Below are 11,974 nucleotides of genomic sequence, written 5' to 3' on the forward strand. Positions count from 1 at the left end.
TGAGTGCAGTCAGAGACATTAGTTATCCCATACTGGGGTCAGACCGACGGTTCGTCTTGTCCTTACTCCAGTCCCGAGTATTTGAGTACACCTTGTATGACACCAGCCACTTGTCTGAGACTGGATGTACTCGGTGGGTCTATTCATTTCATTGCTCAATTCTGGCTCAAGTCTCCAACAGAGGTCAAATCTTCTAGTCTCGGAAGCTTGTGTAGCGTTGTTGCCGAACCAGTGAATCTGGGTCTCCCCTCGTCGTCTTGCAATTCTCGTTGGTCCACTTTGACCTGACACTACCGTTTACTTGATATTTCTCTCAAACATTTCCACGCGAAGAGAATGAGAGTGGCTGACTTATGTAAGCCGGGTCCGAATGGGAGCTTACTTACCTGCCTGCATGAGGAGGCCAACCCACGATTACTTTGATCCTGCTGCCTGCTGCTTGGAAATGACGAATTGTAGGATTCCCTCCGGGGACAAGTCCTCAGTCGCCACAAAATGATTCGAACACCACTCTATCAACTGCTGCTGACGGCCTGAGCGCAGACATAACTCTGCCGATCATTCAGCTTGATTATGCGTGCTGTCCACTTAGGAACAGCAGATCTGGTGCATCCGGCTAGGGGTCGATTCCTTCGGCCGCAACAAACAGCGCCAAATTCCCTGATATTCTGCACCTGTTGATTAGAAAGTCAAATCCTTCTCAACATGAACTACGGTTTGCACCGCCCTGGGAGCTGAGCAAAAGCTTGATTTAGTTGCCTGTGACACAATGAGCAAGAAGGGAGGGTGTATTACCTGCATCGTTGAAGATCTATGCCTGTGCAGATAGGGAATGATCATCATTTTATCCTCGACACCAGTTGTCTCTTAAGACCAAGAGGTCGCTCCAGTGCCCCATCGATGTGCTCGACAGAACGGCTGAGGACAGTCACACTGCTGCCGGTGATGAACACCCGGGACAAAATTCCCAGAGACAGCCATGGTCCAAGAGATCGAGATGGCTGGAAGCCAGCGAGTCTCACATTACGCAACAGTCTCAAATGAGGACTTCGGACGCGAAGAAGAGCGGTACTCGACCATACATACACAGCAATACATGGACGAGCCCGCCGCCGACGCTGTTCGAGTAGAGGTTGCAGACAGCCCGGGCTTGCCTCCCTCTTATCATCTGTTGGATCCGAACCGTGACACCACCAAGAAAATCCCCAGCAAACCCACGCTCGAATCCCTGACAGAGACGGACGACTCGAGCAGCTATGATCATCGCCACGATGGCGACGGCCGACGCCATCTACCACCCAAGACGCTCACGCCTTTGACAAACGGGCAAACTTCATTGCTGTTTCTTGAGCTCCTCGTCGTTCTTGGGCTGTTCATCCTCAGCCTCAAGGGATTTTGGATGCTGCCGCATCTGGACCTGTTCTCCGTGCCGTCCATGTCCCAGGACTGCGGGGGATACAGCGTCCCCGCCGTGGAACGGAGCTTCTACATCAATCTGCAGATCGTCAAGGATCTGTCCTTTACACGGGCGAAGCTGCTCGACCTGGCGTGGGACACGATCCTCGGGCAGGGCGGGCGGTTCCTGCATGGGTGGGTGCTCTACCAAGTCGCGGCATCACAGCTGACCTGGATGATGGAGTACTCGTCGGTCCCGTACCACTTCCAGCTCAACATCCTGTTCTCAACGGCATCCCTGCCGGCGCTGTGGTCCACGCTGCGCTTCCTCGGCAGGAAGCGGCCCGCCCGCGCCGTCTTCTCCGCGGTGTGGTTCCTCCTCGCCATCGTGTACGTCCTCGCCTTCACGTCCGTCTGGGGCGCCGCCACGGGCTACCTGAACCCGAGCAAGCCCGCGTATCTAATGGGTGATCATTCGTACGTCACGGCCGACTCGGACAGCCTCAACCTGTGCATGTCTGTGGACACGGAGAGGCTCAATGGGACGGTGCCGCCTCTGGTGCAAGGGCCGCAGTTCAGCAATTGTTTCGACTCATTCTCTGATATTGTGAGCAACTGGGCCACCTGTGACATCAGGCAAGGCTCAGACGATTGGACCAACATTATCGCCTGTAAGAATTCCCTCCCTTCGACGGCCGACGGCCCAATCGTGAAACTGATGTATCATAGATTACAAAACCAAATGGACTATCCAGAGCTTCTATAGTAATCCGCTCGCTACAACAGTGCTGAATGAAACGGCAGATTTCAACGACTGGGAATACAGCTACCAGAAGCCTTCTATTCAGGGCGCTATGATCTTTACCGACCAGAGCTCCGGGCAGTATTACCACACTACCGACCAGTCATCAAAAGTCCAGGGACTATATCGGCAGTTGAAAGGCTTCCAATTTGCCAGCGCGGGCCAAGAGAATGAAGTTAGCGAAGACGAGCCATGGTTCAACACCACCTTTCAGCTGGACCCGTCGGTCAACGTGAGCGGCTGGGAGAGGTACTCGTCGGAGCCAATACCCTACAACTCGACGCTCTGGTGGAATGGTTCGGCGATCGCGCTCGACGCTCCGTTCATCGACGTCTACGCGCGCGAGGCCGACTGCGATTGGTTCCCGGTCCGGGGTATGTGCCTCTGCTACCGGGACGCCCTGCTCACGTCTGACTTCCGCCGGGACGACAACCTCGTCTGCATCAGCGAGGAGGGTTACGTTTGGGGTTTCTCCAGTGTGATCACGCTTGTTGGCATCATCCTCGAGTTGTGCTGGGTTGTGGGGTGCCTCGGGATGTGGCTCGACGTTCACATCAACAGCAACAACTTCCGGATGAACCGCCGGGGGTCTGGATTGGTTAGGAACATCCTCGATGCCGCCGGCGCAATACAGAATGACCTGGGCCGTGACACGGGAGCCTACAGAGACGGGACGCTTATGAAGGAGCTGGAGAAACTGCCACCTGTTGGCTACGAGGTTGATGATAGCGGCCAGCACAGTAGGATTTCTATAGTTTCGATGCCGGGAGTGCGGAGAAGAGGTGATCGACTCAAACCTGGGAAACTGTACGCATGATAGAGCTTCGAGCCGGCCCGACGAATGATAAAAGTGATCATCGCGCACGCGCATTAGACCCCTGACCTTGACCTGACTTGCACCGGCGCCAGACTTAGAACAGGCCATAAGTTGCGAGTACGAAGGAGGTTCGGTTAGCGATAGCACCTGCCACAGCTGCGTAAAGGAACTGTGCAGGGCCGTTGCTGTGGGCGGCACGTATGGTCGGCCCGTTGGCGGGCAACAGAGTAGCCCTGGTTCACAGCCAGCCGGGGCCTGTGAGAGTCCGAGGAAGAGAGACGCCGCAGACTGGTCTCGGCGGGCCGGGTTTTGCGCTGAGGCCGGCCCAGGGCGATGGCGACCTCGGTCTCAAACAAAGCGAGCTGAGCCCAAGGCGTGGGGGCTGGAGTCTGACAATCGAACCACCCTTCCTTTCCGTCTCTCTTTGGAGGGACGCACTGCCACATGTGGTGACAGACTGCTGTATGTGTACGTGTTTGTTAGGGTGTCAGCAAGTGCCGAATGAGGGATCGCCTCGTCGAGATGTGGTGGCTTGCGTAGCACAATCGTCAGCCACACAACACCAAGAAGCACCCTCTCAGCCGTCTCTCGCCCGTCACAGCCTGGTGGTGACAGCTCGGGGTTTCCCACGAGCCTAGTGGCAGCACGGCGAGGGCGGGAGAGACGCCACGGGCTGCATGGCATGGAAAGTGTGCTTGTGTTGTGCAGGTGTATGTATGTATGTATGTGTGTGTGTGTCTGGGTCACATTAGCCCCAGCGCCCGGGTGGATGGGATTGGCCTGACACTGCGGCTTGCAACCTCGGGAGGCGGCACAGTGGATAGAAGAGGAGGGACGGATGCGTGCAGAATGCGTACAGAATGCGCAGTGCAGCAGTCTGCGGTACCCGTACAGGCCGTAATGCAGGGGCGTGCTGGGCGTGAGGGCCAAGTTGGGCCAGGACCAGGGGATCAGGGACCCTCGGGCATGACGCCCGTCCCGTAGTGGCCGATCCAGGCGATCTGCAGTGGCCCGAATAAGGCTAGGATGCGCCCACACAGAGTTTCTGAAACTGCCGAGAAGCTTTCTACATTGCGCTTGAGAGGGCTGTGAGCTCATCGCACGCTGCCAGCTGCAGCACGCATGATGCTGTTGCTCAACTTTGTCGAGGTTTAGCATTTTGGCTGTGGGCCTTCGGCATCATTGGCAGCAGCAACGGTGTGCAACACCATACGCCTAGGCAGTGTCTAGATGCTGCGATATCTGAACTGCCGTCACACACCTTTCACGCCGAGGCAGCACGAGGTCACAGTCAAGCATTTGTACTCCATCACCAAGGTCTCTCGTCCATCCGAATTATTACTGCGCGGTTGAGGCGCAGTGCCGAGCCCTCCTCCCTCATCTCATCTGATGTTTGGTAGGTTCTTCCAGCCGTCTTACCGCATGCTCGCCTGGGCTTGTTCTAAAGTACATTGCGTCACACTCAGCAGCCTTTTTTCCTCTTTTGATTTTTTCACTCTTTCTCTCGTACACCTCGCACACGGCCGACGCCTTATACGCTAGACCACGAGGCACTAGGAGGCGCATGTTTTCTCGCAGTCTATGATCCGAGGCACCCGCGCCGGCCACAGCAACCACCCAGCCCAAACCACGCCTCCTTATTCTTGAACTCTTACATGCAGGTCAGACATCTGACACCCCCAATCCTCTGCCAACCCGTCCCATCTCATCTGAATCAGTCACTTTCTCTCTTTTAACTTTTCGCTTGGTGTCATAAGTATGCTGCCATAGGCACTCTGCCTCTCATATCCTATCCTCTTCCCAGCCTCGTCCTCTTCTTCATACCAGATCCATTTTTGATCTCTCATCGTCTCCACTCCTCTTACATCATGGCACCGACCTCGTCGTACTTGGTCGCGTGCCTCCTCCCGGCGTCTCTCATGACCCTGACGGCTGGCAATAATATTCCAATTCGCGAAAGGGCTATACTTGACGTCGCCCGTGCTCTTCCCAATGCTGTTAGTGGCGGATATGCCCCTGCCGTTGTCGACTGTCCAACAGCACGTCCAACTATCCGCAGTGCTGCGACTCTCAGTCAAAATGAGACCGACTGGCTCAAGAAAAGGCGTGCCGCCACCGTTCAGCCCATGGCTGACCTGATCTCCCGAGCGGGAATCTCGGGCTTTGATGGCGCGGCTTACATCAAGAACCTCAGCAACAACGTCTCCGCCCTGCCCAATATTGGCATCGCAATGAGCGGGGGAGGATACCGAGCCTTGATGAATGGAGCTGGCTTCATTGCCGCCGCAGACGACAGGACCCCAGGTTCCACGGACGCCGGGGGTATCGGTGGCTTGTTGCAGGCGACGACTTACGTCGCAGGGCTTTCTGGCGCTGGGTGGCTGGTGGGTTCTCTCTACAGCAACAACTTCTCAACCGTGGTGAACCTGAGGGACGGCGGATCTGCTGTCTGGGACTTCGATAATAGCATCTTTGAGGGGCCAAAGGACGGCATAAGGATCGTTAGCACCGTCACCTACTGGAACGATGTTCGTGACGCCGTCACCAGCAAGGCTGATGCAGGCTTCCAGACCTCGGTCACAGACTACTGGGGAAGGGCTCTGTCCTACCAGCTTATCAACGACACAGACGGTGGCCCCGCGTACACATGGAGCTCATTCGCCCAGGACGCGAGCCTGATCAATGGTTCCATCCCTTTGCCTATGATAGTCACCGATGGAAGAGACCCTGGGATTCGCATTGTCAGCTTGAACGCGACCAATTTCGAGATCAACCCCTGGGAGATGGGAACATTTGACCCGACAGTCTTTGGGTTCGCACCAACGCAGTATCTGGCATCTAACTTTTCAGGTGGAGTGATTCCAAATGGTGGCAACTGTGTACAAGGGTTTGATAACGCCGGCTACATGATGGGGACCAGCTCTTCTCTGTTCAACACGTTCTTGACCACAAACATTTCCCAGTATGCCGATGTGCCCTCGTTTGTAGGGGACGCTCTCACGAGCTTACTACAGCCACTCGGGTAAGTGGTCACTGGGCTATAACCAATACTTTCCAGATTGTGCATTCATCGCAGACCAGCTTGCTAACAATAATTGCAGTGATGACAATAATGATATTGCGCAATGGGTCCCCAACCCTTTCTTGGGCTGGAACAATGCGAGCAACCCCATCGCCGACCAAACTGAGCTCGGTCTTGTCGATGGTGGCGAGGATCTTCAAAACATTCCAATCAGCCCTCTTCTCCAGCCTGTGCGTGCCGTGGACGTCATCTTCGCGGTAGATAGCAGCGCGGACACTCCGTTCAACTGGCCAAACGCGACGGCCCTGCGCGCAACATATGAGCGCAGCATGGGCCCCATCGCCAACGGCACACTATTTCCCCCAGTGCCGGACGCCAACACCTTCATCAACCTGGGCCTGAACAACCGCCCCACCTTCTTCGGCTGTGATCCCAAAAATTTCACCCTGAGCGCCGGGCAGGTCGTGCCGCCACTGGTCGTCTACGTGCCCAACGCGCCGTACACGGCCAACTCCAACGTGTCGACCTTCACGCCCAGCTACTCGAACGAGGAGAAGGTCAACATCATCACCAACGGGCTGAACGCCGCCACCCAGAGCAACGGCACCCTCGACGCCGAGTGGCCCGCCTGCGTCGCCTGCGCCATCCTGAAGCGCAGCCTCGACCGCACCAACACCGCCATCCCGTCCACCTGCGACAACTGCTTCGGCCGCTACTGCTGGAACGGGACGCTCGACACCACCGAGCCAGCGTCGTACGAGCCGGGCTTCCGCAGCGGCAATGCGACGGCCTCGTCCATCGGCGTGCAGACAGGACCTACCTCTTGGGCCTTCGCCGTTGGCCTCGTGGCCGCGTCTTGGCTGCTGGCTTAGTCGGGCAGCTGCACTTCTCACCACACTGCTTTTCAGCTGCATCAAACCGGAGCCGAAACTACCCGTCATGAACTCGATCCATGGATCACCGAACCTCGTAGCGATTCAAGAGTGAAAACCGACAGAGTAACGCCTGCTTTCTCGGGGCGCGAAACGCAAACAAGCATGATGATAATGATACTCAGCGCCGGCAATTGGTAGTAATCGAGTACGGATCCTACCAAGGCGGACAGGCAGGCAGACTACGGCGTTATCGGAGCATGAGCCAGGGAAATCTTGGGAGGGACGGGCACATACCTACAGCCATGACGGCCTCGGCATGAATAAACGATATCATCCCCCTCGACTAGTCTCGATCAGGCTGGGCGGGTTGGCTTTCTGTATTCTGGACGGTTGCAAGGCGTTACGGGCAGGTTGTCAAGATTTGATGGGACAATTTAATCACATAAACAAGGGTGTTGGATTTGTGTGTTCTAATAATGTTTATGCATTTTCTCCCCGTTGCTGTTGTATTGTGCCCCTGTTCGTGAGGCCCAGGGAGTACGCCCAATAATAATGTCCATATCACGTAAGCGCGTCTGGCGTTGCCCACAGACCAGGCTCGTACGCGCAAAGCGAAAGGAATATAACCACGAACCACCTAGTCGGACCCATATTATGTCTTTTTCTGTTTCTTTTCTCTTCGAATTTGTTGCAATTGATGTACGTCGTCCTTATTGCCAAACACTAGCAAGGCAAGCCCATCGTAGAAAGAATGCCTGCACAGATCCATAGCAAGCACTGGGACGCAAACAAAAATCAAAAATGAAAATAATTCTCGAGCCCATCGAGCACGCAAGTGTCTCCGAGCGAGCGGGGCGGGCAGGCATGTCTGACCGACAGCCGCCTACGCCCATAGACAAAATCTCATACTCCGAGGTATTTCCTCCCCCAAGCCTTATTCCATGACAATTGGTATACATCGAGGTACCATACTCCGCGCGACCTTGTTTAGGTCTTTGCATCCTGAGACTCCTTGCTTCCCTGGTGCTTCCCATCCTAGTAGCTCAAACCCGTCTTCTTGTTGTTGTTGTAAGGCCACCCTCCAAAACCAAAAGCCACAGCATCGTCAAACCCAAAATACTGAATAAATAAATCCAAGAAAACAATTCGCGCGTACTAGTGAATCCATACTTAGTAATACTGCGAGCAAAACGGACCCCACCAATACCGAAGCTTGACTCGGCCCTTCTCTTGCGCAAAGCATGGTATTCGCGCTCTTCAACGGGCCCAGATGGCTCTTCGTCCTAGAAAAGACACAAAATCTCTAGGGCTTCGGCCGTGTTGTCCGATAAAGGGGACGGTAGTTTTGGCCACAAGCCAAAGCACTCGATCCAAGAAGGCTGCCGACTGCGCTCTTACCGAAAGGCCGACCGGAAACAACCCTCAACCTTGACGTCTTTGACCCCGTCGGGCATCAACCGCAGCCAGTCGGCCCAACACTCAACATCAGGCTCCTTATCCAGCCGGACCATCAGATTCAGATGTGGCCCCGGCGAGGAAGACGAGACGCTCTCGATGCTGGGCAGCCTGCTACGCCGCAAGGGCGCGAGGAGGATCGATGGCACGATGTGGCTGTCGGCCAGCTGTAGGTGCAGTGGCGCGGGGAGTTTGCTCAGGACCTCGCGGTCGGGGCTCTGCTCCTGTATGTGTCTCGGGTACTCGGAGAGGAGCTGCGCGTGGAGATCGGCGGCGGAGAATGGCCTCATGCGGATTGCCTGTGTTCGAAGTTTCTCGCCGAGGGCTCGCGTGAAGGCGCAACGTGCCAGCGGGCTGGCCTGCTCCTCAACTGAACCAGCCGCGATGATTTCCAGCGTGCCGCGACGCCTTGCAGCTGCCGGTAAGCCGAAGTATGTCGCGTCCATGAGGACGAGTGTGTCCGCAATCGCCTGCTCGAACAAGGGTTGTACGGTGCCCCATCGTAAGGTGCAGGGCTGCTTGCTTTTTGTGGAGCTGAAGATTTAGCTGTTAGCATTGTACAAGCAATTCTAGAAGGCGAATTAAACAGCTTCAGAACAATATTCGCAAGGCAATATCGTCGACGTTACAAGTGCTGTCAGGCAACATTGTGTCAAGCAAACTTCATGTGGAAGTCAATGTCTGTAGACAATTTCAATCCGCCAGCGCTGACTATGTTCGTCGAGATCCGTTCAATCCTCCCGGCTGGTGCAGAGTCCTTCTCCATTCGCAGCTCGTTCTCTTGGATGTTTCATCAGGTTCTCGATGACCATGCAGATCCGGATCTCGAGAGTGCCGTGCCATTTTCAAGTGGGAACATCACACGCACACGTATGGAAAACATCGCACAAATGACTAGGGTTTGAGAGAGCAGGCGGCGACTTGTCGATGTGCCCAGAAAGAACGAGACATACCTTGCGAGGACCATTGCCCGATTTCCATCCAGTTGTGTACGACCGTTGTAGTAGAAGATCTTCAAGACATCTCGTTGATCGTTTGCTCCCATGAAATGGTCGATCCTTCGTGTTAACCACCTCCATGAGCGCTCGGGCTCGTCAGATGGTATCACGTCCATCTCAAACGTATATTGGTAGTGCCTGTCGAGCACTTGTCGCAATTCTTCCACAGACTGCTTGACTTCAATATCCTCTTCGTCTTCCCAAACGAGCAGGAGTGCATACACGGCGTTGTATCGGCCTCGGGTTGGGTTCGCTATTATACTCGAGGCGTGAGTCTGCAAATTGGACTTGAACGTGTCAATACCAGGCAATGACATTGCGGCCTGGGCAGTTCGCTCTAATCGAGGGCCCGACGGTAATGGGGTCCTTATTGTCCTAGTTTGCGCCTCGGTCGAAGAGGACTGGACCGTTTGTTGGCTCGTAGGTGACTGATCGAGATCCATGCCTTGGGGCTCGTAGGTGTAGTTGCCATTGACTGGCTGGAACCCGCGGTCAGAGTTTATTGGAATCGGATCCTGGAGGTCCTGGCTATGAGATCTATATCTCTTTCTGGCTTCGTCCCATGACATATTGTGGTGATTCGGGTTGCACTAAAGAATGCTCGAATCAGCAATCAAGATCCACAGCTGGCTGCTTCGGGAGAGCAAGAATGATCTTCAACGTAGGGTTATAGCACATAATTCGAACGGCCCCTGTGTTAGCGACGACTCTGCAGAACAGAGGTGGACGCCATTGACGGTAAGCCATAGCATAGCTCCTTGAGCCCGCAGACATGTGTAGGACTAAGCTTAGTCGAAAGACATAGGCCGGATCATCCGCTGGGCGGTCTGCACAAGCCCGACTCCTGTCCTCGTGATATTGTCATGTACATCCCGAGAGCTGATGTCTCGCCTGCCATCCGACTCCCAGTACGCCGGGCAAGTGGCAATCTTCCACCCAGAGAAAGGTGCCCATTGAACGGAATCATACTTACAGCAACCCGCCTCCTACGACAGTCCGCACACGCACCGAGCTTCCGTATGATGGCGGCCTTCTCCCGCTGTTCGGCAGACAAGGGCCCGGTGCGCCGTCTATTGGCTCGCCTACTCTGTGACGGATCTGACCCGTTCACGGGAAAGACGCCCTGAGAAGCGTGGTTGGTAGGCGAGAATCCTGCGAGACTGTAGCCGTTACTTGTCGTCTCAGCAGACGGGGCCCTCGATTGTCTGACGGTCTCGCCAGTTGCCGAAGCGGACGAGTACGTGTCCAGGCGAGGTGGCGGGGACACTGATTGGGTTCGCCGAGTTGGCAGAGGTTGTCGTGTTCTGTCGAGGTCAAAGTCGACGCCGTCGTCGTCGTCGCCGGGGCTTGGGCTCCTAACGCCTGTATTTGCTCCCTGCATGTTGTATTGGCTTGAGCGAGGCTCGTCTGGTCGAGAGCCGCTTCCTGCAGGAGCCTCGGCCAGGCTGGGGGCTTGATGCATGGCTCGACCGCTGCCTCCTCCACCGCCGCCGCTGCCACTGCTAATGACACTGCCGATGTCCATGTTGCTCGCCGTTGCACTTGTGCCGTCACGAGCGCCAAGTCCATAGCTTGGGTTTGACGCCGATGCCATTCGTTATTTCCCCTCTGCCTCGAGTTCAAAGCATCATTAGAGAAACGATCAGAACCACAAAGACCTGGGGGTCCTCTCTCGGGGGTAGCCGAACTAATCAGTCGTCAGGTGACGAGTCCACGTCTATAGGGCTCGGGAGGCCGGGCATCAAGTACCTCCTAGTCGAGCTATAATCAAGCTTCGATACCTAGACAGTAACCAATCTAGGTAGTTCAGGAGCACGGACGGCTACTCTTGACCGAGGTGTGGGCACAAAATAAGGGCGTCAAGCCAAGAGAACTCGATCAATGGGGCAAGATCCGGTGGTACTCTGTGGTCTCGAAGCTGTTCTATGAGCGCGCTGTTCCTGGGGGCTAGGCTGGCGTCCACGGAAGGGTGGCTCAACCTGGCAGTAAGGAGTTGGGCTGCGAGAGTAGTTTGTCGTCGATGCTGCCTCCAACCGAGTTGAAATCGACTCGATGTGGGGCTCGGCAAGTCTACTCGAGGAAGTGACCTCCCGTGTGCTGATCAGTGGTGTCTATTGTGTTTTAAAGTTGCTGGATTAAGTTCAGAAGAATGAGACGAGATGATCTTCGAAGATCTGAACAAGGGTAGGGTTTGGGCAGAATGCGACAGGGCGCTGTATAGTATATACAAATCTAAGGAAGGAGAGCAGTATTGGCAGGGACTGAGCTGTGCTGAGCTGTTTTGGTATGGTGTGGTATGGTGTGTGGTGTACAAAATGTATGTACAGTACAAATATCAACAAGGAGAAGGGATGGGAAGAGCAAGCGTTGAAACGGCAGCAAAAGAAGGAGCGACGTCAAGGCTGCCCGGGGATAAAAGAGGGTACATTTGCTCCTGGAATGGTTAGAGCGCGTCCGTGTGAGGAGAGGAGATGAGAGGGAGAGAGAAAATTCGAACATAGACAGACAGATTCAGTCTGTCGATTGCCAGCGGAGACCCGACAAGCCGAGGACGGAGAGGGGCTCTGGGATCTGAGGGGCTCGCAACGGCGGGAGACGGGTCCGGGGGAA

At 55.3% G+C, this 11,974-nt stretch overlaps 3 protein-coding genes across 3 annotated transcripts; 2 read left to right on the forward strand and 1 right to left on the reverse strand.

The window, feature by feature from the left end:
* Positions 1-979: 979 nt before the first annotated feature.
* J7T55_002773 (uncharacterized protein) lies at positions 980-3,014 on the forward strand (the record flags this gene model as incomplete). The annotated part of the gene is made up of 2 exons (XM_053137882.1): positions 980-2,066; positions 2,200-3,014. 2 exons carry the CDS (start codon positions 980-982, stop codon positions 3,012-3,014), a joined length of 1,902 nt encoding a protein of 633 aa, XP_052998642.1.
* A 1,868-nt stretch (positions 3,015-4,882) lies between these two features.
* Positions 4,883-6,908, forward strand: J7T55_002774 (lysophospholipase catalytic domain-containing protein; the record flags this gene model as incomplete). The annotated part of the gene is made up of 2 exons (XM_053137883.1): positions 4,883-6,036; positions 6,116-6,908. The coding sequence occupies 2 exons, from the start codon at positions 4,883-4,885 to the stop codon at positions 6,906-6,908; spliced, it is 1,947 nt and encodes a 648-aa protein (XP_052998643.1).
* A 1,397-nt stretch (positions 6,909-8,305) lies between these two features.
* J7T55_002775 (uncharacterized protein) lies at positions 8,306-10,958 on the reverse strand (the record flags this gene model as incomplete). Its single annotated transcript, XM_053137884.1, has 3 exons — positions 8,306-8,900; positions 9,320-9,954; positions 10,338-10,958. 3 exons carry the CDS (start codon positions 10,956-10,958, stop codon positions 8,306-8,308), a joined length of 1,851 nt encoding a protein of 616 aa, XP_052998644.1.
* Between the last annotated feature and the right edge of the window lie 1,016 nt (positions 10,959-11,974).

This window comes from Diaporthe amygdali (assembly GCF_026229845.1).
Source record: "Diaporthe amygdali strain CAA958 chromosome Unknown NODE_3_length_2959817_cov_65_330692, whole genome shotgun sequence".
NCBI classification, from domain to species: Eukaryota; Fungi; Ascomycota; class Sordariomycetes; order Diaporthales; family Diaporthaceae; genus Diaporthe; species Diaporthe amygdali.